Here is a 14620-nt window from a genome sequence, read left to right as displayed (position 1 = left end):
GGGGGGGCTCAAGCCTGTAAAATAAATTCTCTGTTTGGCTAGCGTGATTTATTTTATGGTTGTTGTTTGCTACAAATTCCACATGCAGTGGCTAGTGTGATTTAAATGTGGTTTTGCCAAGTGGCAAATATTAAGATGACTCCTTTTTATCAGTTACAAAGCAGAGCAGCTTTTTGGTCTATAATGTCTCAACATGACGGTGGCTATTAGAAATGTAACAAGTAATTTATTAATAATAAAAGTTGAAGTTCATGAACTGGCTTGATTTTGTCAATTAGAGCCAAGTAATTTTTATTTTTTTTAAGAGACAAGGTATTGCTATGTCGCCCAGGCTAGTCTCAAACTCCAGCACTCAAGTGATCCTCCTGCCTCAGTAGCTAGGATGACAGGCACATACCATTGCATCCAGCAGAGCTAACTAATCTTAATGATTCTCACTCATATATAAATATACGTTTTGGAGTAGGAATCTCCATGACAGCAGTGCGTTGTACATGTTAATATAATTTCATGTTACTTCAGAAAAGATATTGGTAACTGCTAGTTGACAGTATTGTTATCATTTTAAACCAAAGAAACTACAGTGTCAGAAATGCTAACTACAATCTCAGGCTAATAATTAAGTACCAAAAGCTAGAAGAATAACAGCTATTGTTTTAATCAATATACTTAGTCTATTTTTAAAAAAAACGAACTAACGAGCCAAGACTGTTTATCTTGAACTTTATGAAATACATACTAAAAAAAGCTTCATTTGAAAGTAATACACAATAAATAAAATGTTAAGTTCTCAATCCATTCCTCCGGTTTATCTTGCTCATTATGCTGATCTTGAACCTGAGTGACACTCTGGGAACAAACTAAGAGGAAAAGAATGGCAACAAATGGGACCACATCACAAAAGTGGTTTTTAAAATAAAAACACATAGCTTGTGTGTGTGTGTTTGTGTGTACACACATAAATATATATACACACACATAGTATATATACACATATATACAGATACATATATATACATATATGCACCCTCATACCAGGCCCCAAATACCAGTCAGTGCAGAAAGGGAAAGGGAAGTTTTAAAGGTAGTACACACTAGTCTAAGGCACTACTATTAAAAGTAGTACATACCAGGTCAGGCTAGGTAGCTCAGCCTGTAATCCCAGCACTTTGGGAAGCCTAGGTGAGAGGATTGCCTGAGCTCACAGGTTCAAGGCCAACCTAGGCAACTTGACAAGACCTCATCTCTACAATAAATCAAAAAATTAGCTGGCATGGTGGCACGTCCCTGTAGCTCCAGCTGCTTCGAAGGCTGAAGCAGAAGGGTCACCTGAGCCCACCAGTCAAGGCTGCAGCAGCCATGAGCATGTCACTGCACTCCAGTCTGAGAGAGTAAGATTCCAACTCAAAAAAAAAAAGTAGTACATCCCAACATTAGCTTTGTGTTATACTGAAACCAATACCACCAAATAAAATAATACAGTTCTATAAATTAAGAAGGAAAACTTTACTTATTACTAGAATGTTTTGCCTCTTTCACTGAATTTCTGATATGCTTCAAAAACAACTCCAAAACTAAAAACAAAAATATAAAATACTTACTTTTTCATCTTTTTTGAGTTGTATTTGACTTGATAGGCTGCTTGAATTAATTTGTCTGGACCACAATCAAACTGATGTGGAATGACCTTCTGAAAGTGCTAAGATACAATTAAAGAAAAACATAAGAACTACTTAGTGCCATTTATTATTAACTAGTTAATAGTGAAATCCAAAGACATTCAAGAAATCATGAACTGACTTACCTGTAACATCCCTTCCATGTCAAGTTGCATCAGTTCTGCCTGATTCATTTGAAGAAGTGCTAATCCTACCCGAAACACTATTTCTAAACCCTGAGGAAACAAATTAAATAAAGCTAAATGTGCCTTATTCTTCTATCAACAAAAGCTAATCATTCAAAATAATACTAAGATAAATATTTAGGGATGTAATTTGCGAGGCTGGCAAAAATTTTCTGTAAAGAGTGAAACAGCAAGTAATTTCAGTTTGGTGGGCAACGTGGTCTATGTCACAATTGCCCAACAGTGCCACAGTAGCCCCAAAGCAGACATAGACAACATATAAACAAATGGCCAGGGCTGTGTTCCAAGAAAACTATTTATAAAAACAGGTGGAAGGCCAGAGTTGGCACACAAACCAGAATGGACTGGTACATGAATCATAGTTTGCCAATTCTGATCTAAACTAATTTTAAAAAGGTAATTCAAATTGATCTTCCTAAGATGTAATTAATAGAAAATAGAAGACAAAAGATCACTACCACACATCACTGACAATTAAAAGGACAACAATCTCCATGGTCACAGAATAGAAGAAAATTATATTAATTACTTCTTACTCTTTGGAGAGCAGAGGCACTATAGGATTATTAACTGTGAGGCAAATTTTACTTCCCACTAGTTCTTACTCTCTCAGTCAGGGGGTGATAAAGAGGTATGATTAAGAGTGCAGGCTCTAGAATTTGACTACTTGTGTTTGAATTCTGATTACTACACTACTTAAGTGCTGTGTGTCTGCAGACAAGCTACTTAATCTCTCTAAGTCTCGGTCTCCTCATCTGTCATCTAACAAATGGGAATGATAATAGTATCTACCTGATAGTGTTACTGTAAGGTTTAAATGAAATTATCTATGTAAGCAGTGAGATCGCCCACTTGAGCAATTTAGCACAGGACACACAGGTCCTTCATATTGCTCTCCTCACTGCCTTGCTCTCATTAACTCAATGACCCCTATGCTTAGCTCTTGTTCCTCGTCTGCCTATTAGCTTACCTCAGACATAAAGATATCAAATATCCTTGTTGCGATTGGTAACGGAAAAGTTGTAAGAAAGATAGTCAGAAACCAGGATGATGCATACATTGAGGTATGGAAACTCTGAGATTGAAAATGTACAAAGAGCTCTGGAAGATGCTCCTAAAAAGAAGAAAAGAATTTGTTAAAACAGTAAAATGTAGCATTTTAAATTAGACCATTGCATATGTAGAAGGTTAGCCTATACCAAACACAAAGATAAGATCAAGCATCAGGCTGGGCGTGGTGGTTCATACCTGTAATCCCAACACTTTGAGAAGCCAAAGTGTTGGGAGGAGGATCACTTGAGGCTGGGAGTTCAAGACCAGCCTGGGCAACATAGTGAGACTTTATCTATACAAAAAATAGAAAAATAAGCCAGGTGTGCCAGCATGCACGTGTAGTCCCAGCTACTTGGGAGACTGAGGCGAAAGGACTGCCTAAGCCCAGGGGGCTGAGGCTGCAGTGAGCCACAATTGTGACACTGCACTCCAGCCTGGGAAACAGAATGAGACCAGCAACTCAAAAAAAAAAAAAAAGGAGTAATCCCAGCACTTTGAGAGGTTGAGATGAGACAGGCGGACTGCCTGAGCCCAGGAGTTCAAGATCAGCCTAAGCAACATAGTGAGACCTCCGTTTCTACTAAAAAAAAATAAAAATTTTTAAATGTTTAAATAAGGAAAAAAAAAGATTAAGCATTATATGGAAAAGCTAAGATGTAAAAATTGATACTTTCAGGACAATGGCTATTATCTAGAAAGGAAAGAAGAAAAAAATGTGGAGTTGGAACTTTGACTACATCTATAATATTTAATTTATCATTAAAGCAAAACTGAAACAAATGAAACTTTTAGACTTGTTTAATCTTGTTGGTAGGTACATGGGTGTCTGACATTTTCTATCAACTATAACATTCCAAAAAGCTTTTAAAGAGAAAAAAATGCTATGCTAAAATATTCTGAGAAATTATCTACCATTGATCATCTATTCTTACCTTCTAAAGTAATAGGAAAAAACCCAATATACAGATGCACTAGCAATTCTGGTAATTCATAATGACACATTAATTAAAAAAATAACAACAGAGTTTAAGGTTGATAAAAACAAGTTTATTATTTCAGAAAAAAATTGAATTAAGAATCATCTTAAGATCTACTCTGGTCTTTTCTTTAACATGTAAAAACAAAACAAAACAAAAAATCACTATGTACCCCATAAATATGTATGCCAATTCTTAAAAAAATAAAAATAAGGCCAGGTGCAGTGACTCATGTCACTTTGGGAGACTGAGGTAAGAGGATTGCTTGAGCCCAGGAGTTCAAGACTTGCCTGGGAAATACAGCAAGAACTAAAAAATAAAAGTAAATAAAATTTTAAAAATTAGGCAGGCGTTGTGGTGTGTTCCTGTAGTCCGAGCCTGGGCAACAGATTGAGTCCCAACCCAATAAATAAATTAGTAAGAAAGCAAGAAGAAAGAAAGAAAGGAAGAAAGAAAGAAGGAAAGAAAGAAAGAAAGAGAAAGAACGAACATTTTATATATACCCTTCCTCCTACCACACAGAAAACACAGGATTTTATAAACCCAGTGGCTAAGGCTGTCAGGGGAAAGGAGACTGATAAAAATCATACCAGCCAAATCAGTAGCCTATTTCCATAAATTTTGTTCATTTAATTTCATTTAAGTAAATGAAAATATTTACATCATTATATTATAGGACAACATAGCAAGTGTACTTATATATATAAAACATAAAACTTCAATCCATAGAGGTAAAATATTTCAAAGATATTTTCCATTGATCTTGATTCTACTCCTGTTTTCTCTTCCCTCAAACATTCACTACAGAATGGGAGTCTTCAACCAGCAGCATAAAATGATGAAAACATTATGGGGGAGAAAAAAGACTGCAGGCTAGCAAAAAAGTAAGATAAAGAGGGAAAGGCAGCTGGGCTCGGTAGTTCAGCCTGTAATCTCGTGCCTTTGGGAGGCTGAGGTGAGTGGATTGCCTGAGCCCACGGGTTCGAGACCCGCCTGGGCAGCGAGACCTCATCTCTACAATAAATCAAAAAATCAGCCGGCATGGTAGCGCGCGCCTGTAATTCCGGCTACTCGGAAGGCCGAGGCGGAAGGATGGCCAGAGCCCAGCAGGTCAAGGCTGCGGTGGCTGGGAGTGGCCACTGCACTCCAGTCTGGGCGACAGCATGAGACTCCAACTCAAAAAAAAGAGGGAAAGGCCAGGGAGAGGTCTAAAGAGACAGTCTCAAAGTTAATGGACTGATGTCAATGTCATAAAGCTGCAAAGACAGTTTAGACTACATAACTATAACAGGATATAATAGGACATGATGAGGAAACTCATGCCCTTAGGTAATAGATTTATGGTACATTTGGCACTAATGATGAAGGTTTGAATATGAAAACTGCAGTCAAGCTCCAGCTGTGATCTACCTAAAGATAGCACCCAATCTGGAAGTCAGTCTAATTATGTGTTAAACAACCAAAAAATGATCAGGTGATTAATACACTGATTTCTTCAATTGCTTTAATGCTTTAAACACTACATTTGTTTAGTTGTCACTCAGAACAAGATGACAAATATATGAAGGCAATACGACTTTTCACCAACACTGCACTCTTACCTGTATCATGCATTCAAACTGATACATACAAAGACCCAATTCTGCCATACTTGGTTTAAAAAGCTCACGAAGTCTATAATCTTGCATTAGTTTAACAAATACACAAAAAGCTTCTTCTTCTGGCATCTACATTAGAAGAAAAAAACAACACAGGTTAATGTTCTGTGACACACAAATAACTGAAATTATATTTAAACCAAGTACCCACCCAACCATAAACACTGTTTTGGATGGCTGTGTGCCGCAATGTTAAGAGCAATGGGCTAAGAATGAGAAGGGTCTAATCTTCCATCCAATCACCAAAATTGAGAAGTTAGACAAATTTTACAACCTGAGACCAACTGCCTTAATGTACCTAACTCACTTATTCAACTAACAAATATTGATTTAGAACCAGATACTTTTATCTCCCTGGGTATATACCAGTGAGTAAAAGAAACACAACCTCTACTCTCAAGGATCTGGAACTTTCTAATGGAGGGAGGTAGACAATTCACAGAATAAATCAACTAATACATAAATATGTTATGGTCATCAATGCTATAGAAATAAAGTAGGGTAACAGAGAACGCTGAAGAGATACACTGTTATTTATATAGGTCAGGGCCAGGCGTGGTGGCTCATGCTTGTAATCGGCAGTATTTTGGAAGGGGGAGGCGAGAGGATCACATGAGCCCAGGAATTTGGGACCAGCATGAGCAGCACAGTAAGACCTTGACTCTATAAAAAAATAATAATAATAAAAATAAATAGCTGGCCTACTCCCATCTACTCAGGAGGCGAAAGGATCACCTGAGCCCAGGATGTTAAGGCTATGATGAGCCATGATCGTGCCACTGCACTTCAGCCTGCACAATAGAGTGAGAACCTGACTCAATGAATTAATTAATTAATTAAAGGTCAGGGAAGGTTCTTTGATAAGGTAACATTTAAACAGAATCCTGAAGAAAGTAAGGAAACATCTGAGTCAAGAATAGTCCTGGAGGACAGCAGAGTACAGAGGCCCTAAGATGGACTCATGGTATGTCAGCAAATAAGAGACTACGTTAAATTACAAGTCATGTCAGGAGTGGCGGTTAGATTACAGAGTAGAAAAAAACAGGGAGCCAAACACATGGGGCTTTAGAGGCCACTGTAATAATTCTGAATTTCACCTTAAGTGAGATGGGAAGAGCTTTTCAAGGATTCTGAGCAAAAATGATGTGCTATAACATAAGTGTTAAAAAAAAGTAAAATAAGTTTTCAAATTATCTGAAATAGGAAATTACATCAAATAAGATAATGAATGAGAAAGCTGTATAAAGACCTGCAGAGATATTCAGAATATTTAGGCAAAGAACATTATCCAAACAACTATCTCAAAAAAAAAATAAAGCCATCTTTCTCAAAATAATATGTTTTGCTAATTCTCATTCACTCCTGTTTTACCAGTATGTTTCAAAACAGAACACCCCTAAGGATCTCTAGGCATTCTTCTTACTGAAAACAATGCATTTCCCCCGGCCTTTACACAGTCCTGGACAGAAGCCAAGAGTTACTCTTGGCAAAACATGTCTTCCTTCCTCCCAACACACATAGCCACAATTTTGCCTTGGAGACTATCCCTATTAATCCTACCAAGTACTTACAGCCCCACTGACTTAAGTCAATCACCACAAGAAGCCCAAGATTCAAGAACTCTCATCTTATGTTTCTGCTGTTCCTCTGATCTGACTCCATTTCCAATCTTGCCTAAATCTTTTCCACAGCAATTTCTGGACCCATATCCTGCCATCAATAAAATATTCTACCTGAGCCTTATTCTCTTTTCCAAATGTTCCTCTCTTCTTTTAGATGAAATCTGACTCTCCCCAAAAATATTTCAACACTGAAATCTGGCTCTCCCTTAAGTTGGTTGTTTTCTCTCCCACAGCACTGGAAGGGCAAGTGAGGCCTTCCAACTAGTCGTATCAACACTGCACTCTTATCACAAACTACAGGAAATTTTAAGTCCCTGGGTAGTCTTTTTTTTGTTTTTTGGCAATATCAATTATCTCCTGTTATGGATGTTTATATTAATAATATGTATTAAAACCTTTTCCCTTTACTGTAGATACAGATTTTCACTTTCCTTTTTATGTCCTCAGGTGATTTCATCATTGTGCAAACATCAGGGAGTGTACTTACACAAACCTAGATGGAAAAGACTACTACACACCTAGGCTCTATGTTACAGCCTATCACTATCCTACGCTACAAACTTGTACAGCATGCTATGTCCCGAATACCATAGGCAACTGTAACACAATAGCAAGTATTTGTGTACCTAAAAATATCTAAACACAGAAAAGGTAAGGTAAAAATATGGTGTTATAATCTTATGGGCCCACCATCATACATGCAACCAGTCTATCATTGACTGAAATGTCATCACACAGTATATAATTATAATTTCCCTTTTTATCTTACAAAATTTCTTCTCTTTTGGAGATATCAAACAAGTGTCATCATTCCCTTTCCCCTTTGTAATAGCATTGATATGGGAATTGGAAGGTTTTTGGTTTTTTTGTTTTTAAACAGAGATGTTTTTAGCCAGGTACATTGGCTCATGCCTATAATCCCAGCACTTCAGGAGGCCAAGGTGAGAGGACTGCCTGAGCCTGCGAGTTTGAGACCAGCCTGGGCAACTTGGGAGACCTCATCTTTACAATAAATTTTTTTAAAAATTAGCTGGGCATGGTGGCGTGTGCCTGTAGTTCCAGCTACATGGAAGGATGAGGCAGGAGGATTGCCTGAGACCAGCAGGTCAGAACTATGGTAGTCATGAACATGCTACTGTACTCCAGTCTGGGTGACAGAGCGAGACTCCAACTCAAAGAAAAAAAAGAGATATGTTTTTAAAAACAAGTTGAGGTAATTTGGCAAAAGTAAAAGGAGACGGAAAAAATATTATCACTGGATCCTTCTCAAAAACATTGAAACAATGATGACAAAAATTGCCGGGCTCGGTAGCTCAGCCTGTAATCCCGCGCCTTTGGGAAGATGAGGTGAGTGGATTGCCTGAGCCTGCAGGTTTGAGACCCGCCTGGGCAACCTGGTGAGACCTCATCTCTACAATAAATCAAAAAATTAGCTGGGCGTGGTAGCGCACGCCTGTAGTTCCAGCTACTTGGAAGGCTGAGGCGGAAGGATCGCCGGAGCCCGGCAGGTTGAGGCTGCGGTGGCCAGGAGCGGCCACTACACTCCAGTCTGGGCGATGGAGTGAGACTTCACCTCAAAAAAAAAAGAAAAAAGAAAAAATGTAACACCGAGTGGCATATACAAACATGAAGAACCACTTACACTCAGTTTTTTGTTTTTGTTTTAGTTGGAGACTCACTCTGTCACCCAGGTTGGAGTGTAATAGCACACTCACAGCCACTTCCGCCTCAACCTCCCAAGTAGCAGGAAATACAGGCACGCACTACCATGCCCAGCTTTTTCTTTTTTAATTGTAGAGACGAGATCTCGCCAAGTTGCCCGGGATGGTCTTGAACTCACAGGCTCAGGCAATCCACTTGCCTCGGCCTCCCAAAGTGCTGGGATTATAGGCTGAGCCGCTGAGCCCAGCCCACTCAGTTGTTTTATAGTCATTCCTTTCCATTAGGAAAAAAAAAAGCAAAACACTTGAGTCCTAGAGCAACATGCTGCTAAATACTTCCTCTGTGACAATGAGCTGGTAAGAATCTGTGTCTTTTGCAAAGGTCTAACGCAAACAATATACAAATTTTATAGGAGTAGTAAAACATAAAAAATATGTACCAGCACGTTTCACCATTTTAACACAATATGTACTAGCTTTGTAAATTTTAAGAGACTCTCTGAGTCTCTAAAAGTTTCTAAACTAAAGTGTTGGGAGACAATATAGCATATAGGTTATAAGAGCATAAACTGTGGAAACATAAAGAGGAGCTTTTGAATCCAGTTATGCGAAGCTTTCTACCTTATGTCCCTGGGCCATAAATGATTATTGGTGTGGTGATACATTAGTGCCACTGACAAAAATAGCTAAGTAAATTAATCACTGAAATAGCACTGATTACTTCATTGGTGGTAATGATATTCACTCAAGTGTGTTTCACTGTTTGCCCTGTCTTGGAGGAAAGTGAAAACACTGTAGGATTCCTGAATAAATAGGTCAGCTGTTGTGAGATTCAGAATCAAGTAGGGGAAAACTGCTCTTCAGATGCCCAGCAGAAATGACTGCCAAGAGGTTATTTGCGAGCTAGCAAGAAACAAAAGGAATAGAATTGTGACAAAAATCACGAGACTGATAATAAGGATGTCTGAGTTCAATAGTGAAAGGCCTACCAATACTGAACAATTACAAATTGTATTACCTCGTATAACTCTCACAATTAATCTGAAAAGTAGATAGTATTATCTAATTGTTGCTAAGAGAGAGGTTAAATAATCTAGCCTAAATTCACAGAGCTAATGCAAAGCTGAAATAAAAAAACCAGACTACATGACTCAAATCAAGTTATTCACACGGTTCCATTTCAGGAATAAAAATCTGAGACTAAATAAAGAGTAAGATGGGCCTTTTAAAAGTTTCTTTTCAACAAAGCTAAAGAGATAGCACTATACATCATTTCCTTTCAAAGTTATAATTGTCCTGCCCATGCCTGAATTCTAACAACACTCCACCCAAACCCACTCCAAAATAAGTCACTATATCCTTGTGGGGATAAAAGTGACTGAGTATCACTACTGTGGAACACACAGCAAGAGAGACATAACAAGTCTTTAGCTCCATGGCAAATTAAATTCCTTCATAAATTTCCAAAGATGTTGTACAACATAAATGAGATTTTCATAACAACACTTTAATCATGTCCTCTTTGGTTGGAAAAAAGATTAGCCCTCATTAAATGTTCCCAGGGTTTAAAAAGATACAAGGTTTAGTAGAATATTTCAAATGTGCATGGCGGGGAGAGAGTCGAAACCCAAACCTTGTCTTCATGGATACACCAATACAACAAATACTCACATGTTCCCCATGATTCTAAAATTTTTTTTAAATTACATACAATAAAATAAAAATAGAAAGACACAAGTAGATTACAGATGAATCTGCTTAGCCTCCTAAAGTAAGGAGGAATATGATGTGAAGACAATGGGATTTTGCCAAAGCTAGTGAAACTAAGGGACCAAGAAGAGGGCATGAAAATGCCTTGCTTTTCTCCTAGAATACATTCAATAGATAAGGGGGGAAAAGAGGAAAACTAAAAAAATAAATAAATAAAAGGAAAATAAATGTACCAAGAAGTTAAAATTTCATTTGATGGCAAGATATTACTGATGTTATTTCAACACTTAATCTTTTAAAGTACAAACTAAATATTTCTATTCAAATTAAGTACCTAGGGAAAAATATCTACTTATATTTAATAAAAACAAAGATGATTTTTACACTCTTGAATTCAACTTTAATAAAGAATGTAATTAGACATTTAATGCTTCTACTAACTTACCTGCATAAGCAATAATCCAACTATAAAAGCACTTCCTTGACAGTAACCAACTTCACGATCCACTAAAGAATATGCCTAAAAAGTAAAAATATTGTTCAAAATACATAGTAAATATATCTTCCTTCTCCAAAAACCTAAAACTGGTGAGACAGGTTAAAAGACCACTTATTTTTCAGATTAGCTTTTGATTGCTTGTTATAGATTTATCCGATAATCTTTTTTTCTTTTGAGTTGGAGTCTCACTCTGTCACCCAGGCTATAGTGCAGCAGCATGTTCATGGCCACGGCAGCCTCAGCCTTCCAAATAACTGGAACCAAAGGCACACACCACCACACCTGGCTGATTGCTACTGTAGAGGTGAGGTCTCACCAGTTGCCCAGGCTGGTCTCAAACTCCTGGGCTCAGGCAATTCTCTCAACTCCGCTCCCAAAGTGACTGCAGGCATGAGCCACCATACCTGGCCCTATAAATATTTTAGAAGCAAATGTTTTATTACATAAAATTTTCTTTTGGCATTTTTCTAAGTCCAAATTGGCTAAGTACAAAAAGTAAAGGAATTTGTTCCCAGGAAGGTAATAAGGCTTAAAAATCAAGTAAAATTTAGGCCAGGTGCTGTGGCTCATGTCTGTAATCCCAGCACTTTGGGAGGCCAAGGAAGGAGAATTGCTTGAGCCCAGAAGTTTGAAACCAGCCTAGGCAAGCAACATAGTGAGAGCTCATCTCTATTAAAAAATGAAAAACGGAAGGGGACAGTAATATAAAAATTAAAAATTTTTTTTAATTTAAGATTTTTTTAAAAAATGAAAAACATTAGCCAGGCATGGTGGCATGCACCTGTAGTTCCAGCTACTGGAGAGGCTGAGCCCAAGTGGTCAAGGTTGTGGTGAGAGGTAATTGTGCCACCGCACTTCAGCCTGGGTGACAAAATGAGATCCTGTTGCAAAAAAATCAAGTAAAATTTGTATCTGATATAGACAAAACCAGAGCAGGATTAAGGCAAAGGTTTGGCAAAATTGAAATGATTTAACAGGAAATCGGTATTTCACAGAAGTAGCTGAAAGAAAAAGAAACTATGGAAAGGGAAATGGCTATTAAATAAAAATTACAGTGGTACACCTCTCGAGGGCTAAGTGTTCTTACCAATGCTGGCCATAGTAAGCAGAAAAATTTGCTGAAAATTTTGCAGCAATGATAGAAGAAACCCGCATCCCAGGCTTTGAACCTCACAGGGTAAGTTATCCATTTTCATAGAGGATCTCTCTGTGGTATGTGATTTATAGGTTATTTCATATAATTCCAGCAAATAATGCTGAATAATGTGATAAATTATCTAACAAGTTCTCCACGCCAGATAGAAATGCAGCATCAAAATTAAGGCATAAGTTATGCTAAAACCAATTTTACTGCCAAAGTCAACTGATTATTGTGGCATAAACCCATGCTTTGTTGTGAAAAATGTATTTCAAACTTCTGAGAATTCATTTCAAAAAATGAACAAATAAAACTTACCTTCATTACATTAAATAAAACCTCCTGTCCAAGGCTATCTTTTTCCTTAAAAAAATTGTGTTCAGGATAAGTTCTAGCAATGTCCCTTCGGATCAGTTTTTCACAAGGTGAAGTCATTTTCAGGAGTTCTGAATACTGATCCTTAATTGGCATACTCTGTGCACTGCATAAAAGTTGCCAAACAATTGCTCTAAAGTGGTGAGGTATCCCTTTACGAACAAGTTCCTAAAAATAAAAACAAAAAAATTTAATGGATTATTTAAATCTCCTGTGTTGTGAGCCAAAGATGATTATTGGGGGTTAGAATGAAGCAGAAGACTTTATCAAATTTATAACAGAAAGTTAGTTTTATAATAAGACTAGAGAAATTTTCAAGGTAGGCTAAGATTGAACTCTTGGATGTATCCTGTTCTGGTCAAGGGGCTACAATGCCATGGATAAATTCTAGACACTTCACTCAGCATGTGGCCTCTAGGGTAATGAACTTGATAACTGCAGAGCTGTCAATGATGGTACAGTATCCATCACATTTCAAAGGGCTACTGAAGGCAAAAACAAAAGTAAAAATACTGTAATTCAAGAATGCAGGATATCACAACTTCATTTCCCAATCCATAAAATGAGAGAATCAAACTAATTTCTAAAATAATTTTCAGGACTATATGTCTACATTATCAGGATTTCTCTAACCAACTGATACTTACAAATTAAAATGTCTGTGGGTATAAATAAATGAAAACCTATAAAGCAGACCTCTTACTATATAGCTTGGAAATTACCAGAATTTGTTTTTCTTCGAATCCCTATTAATCCATGCCTGAAAAGCAAACTTTGGGATAAAAGAGAGAATTCCAACAAAAAAACAAGAATACCTTAACTTGCTTTTCCTTCTTTTTGCGTACATCTTCCCATTCATTAACAATTCTTCCCCAAAGAATCCAAGAATCTTCTTCAAGGTGGCTGAGGTTGCTAGAGGCTGATGAACTTGATATAAGAGAAGAGCCGCTGTTCCTTCTGGACCCATTTACAGACCTTAAGGACTTACTATCCGTTTCTAATAATCTAAAACATAATTAAAAATTGTTCAAGATCTCATCTCACAGTGATAGTGATGATACTTAGAGCTTTACCATCACAATTCAGCCATTGTTTTAAAACACAGTTTTCATAATGTGCATAATTTACACATTTTTGGTTGGCATCAATAAAAATAACTGCTATAGTTTTTCACCTATGCATAGCAATTTCAAAATACAAAATAGCAAATCATGTTAAATATTCTAGTACTACTGGCCCATTACAATTTCCCTTCATCTCCATTAAAAATCATAATTAAGGGAGTCAGATGCAGTGGGTCATGCCTATAATCCCAGTGCTTTGGGAAGCCAAGGTTAGAGGATTGCTTGAGCTCAGGAGTTCAAGATGAGCCTGGACAACATAGCGAGACCTGGTCTCTACAAAAAGTCAAAATATTGGCTGGCCATAGTGATGCACACAGTCCCAGCTACTCAAGAGGCTGATGCAGGAGGATCACTTAAGCCCAGGAGTTCAAGGTTGCAGAGAGCCTGGGTGACAGAGTTAGACTATGACTCAAGACATAAATAAATAGATTAATTAATCAATTATTAAATTAAGGGAAATATGAGAAAAGTGGTTTGGGCAGCCTTCAGAGAAAAAGAACTCACCACTTAGAAGAGGTACAACAAATTCTATGAAATAACAATCCTATCCAGTTTACAATGTATCTAGGGCTTTAAAAGTAAGGCAAAGCAATAAAAATATTCTATAATATATAATTCTAGATTCTCTTGAGAAAGAAAAAGATAGGGCAAAACCAGGCTCGGACTCCGCAGTAAGAACAAGGTGTAGCCGAGGAGAAACCTCTTTCTTTCGATGAGGAAGGACTTTGATCCACTCACTCTGCAATCCCTACTGTCCCTAAAACTCAGGTCAACTCACAGTTGCTGTTTATCATCGGCCTTACATTGTTAAACTGGAGCCTCTTCTCTCTTAAAAGCCTTGTTGACTTTTGAGTTTGTGACCCTGTGAGGCCTCTTTCTATCTGCCGAAAGATGGGTGAAGATAATTTCACTATGGACTTTGCAGCAACTTGGATGGAT

General features: G+C 37.4%; 1 protein-coding gene across 1 annotated transcript in view; it reads right to left on the bottom strand.

Moving 5' to 3' along the window:
* The window catches only part of EVI5 (ecotropic viral integration site 5), a gene marked incomplete at its 5' end in the record, with an annotated part of 141020 nt that extends 127458 nt beyond the window's left edge, over positions 1–13562 (bottom strand). Inside the window, 7 exons of the mRNA XM_021711472.1 lie at positions 1602–1699; positions 1805–1894; positions 2835–2978; positions 5496–5621; positions 10991–11065; positions 12501–12725; positions 13373–13562. Of these exons, the coding sequence (XP_021567147.1) occupies positions 1602–1699; positions 1805–1894; positions 2835–2978; positions 5496–5621; positions 10991–11065; positions 12501–12725; positions 13373–13562 (948 nt within the window). The remainder of the gene's footprint in view (positions 1–1601; positions 1700–1804; positions 1895–2834; positions 2979–5495; positions 5622–10990; positions 11066–12500; positions 12726–13372) is intronic.
* Between the last annotated feature and the right edge of the window lie 1058 nt (positions 13563–14620).

This window comes from Carlito syrichta, unplaced genomic scaffold, assembly GCF_000164805.1.
Source record: "Carlito syrichta isolate Samal-C Ts95f unplaced genomic scaffold, Tarsius_syrichta-2.0.1 Scaffold302314, whole genome shotgun sequence".
Taxonomy (NCBI): Eukaryota; Metazoa; Chordata; class Mammalia; order Primates; family Tarsiidae; genus Carlito; species Carlito syrichta.
The sequence above is the reverse complement of the archived record's forward strand: the minus strand, read 5'-3'. Positions and strand labels throughout refer to the sequence as shown.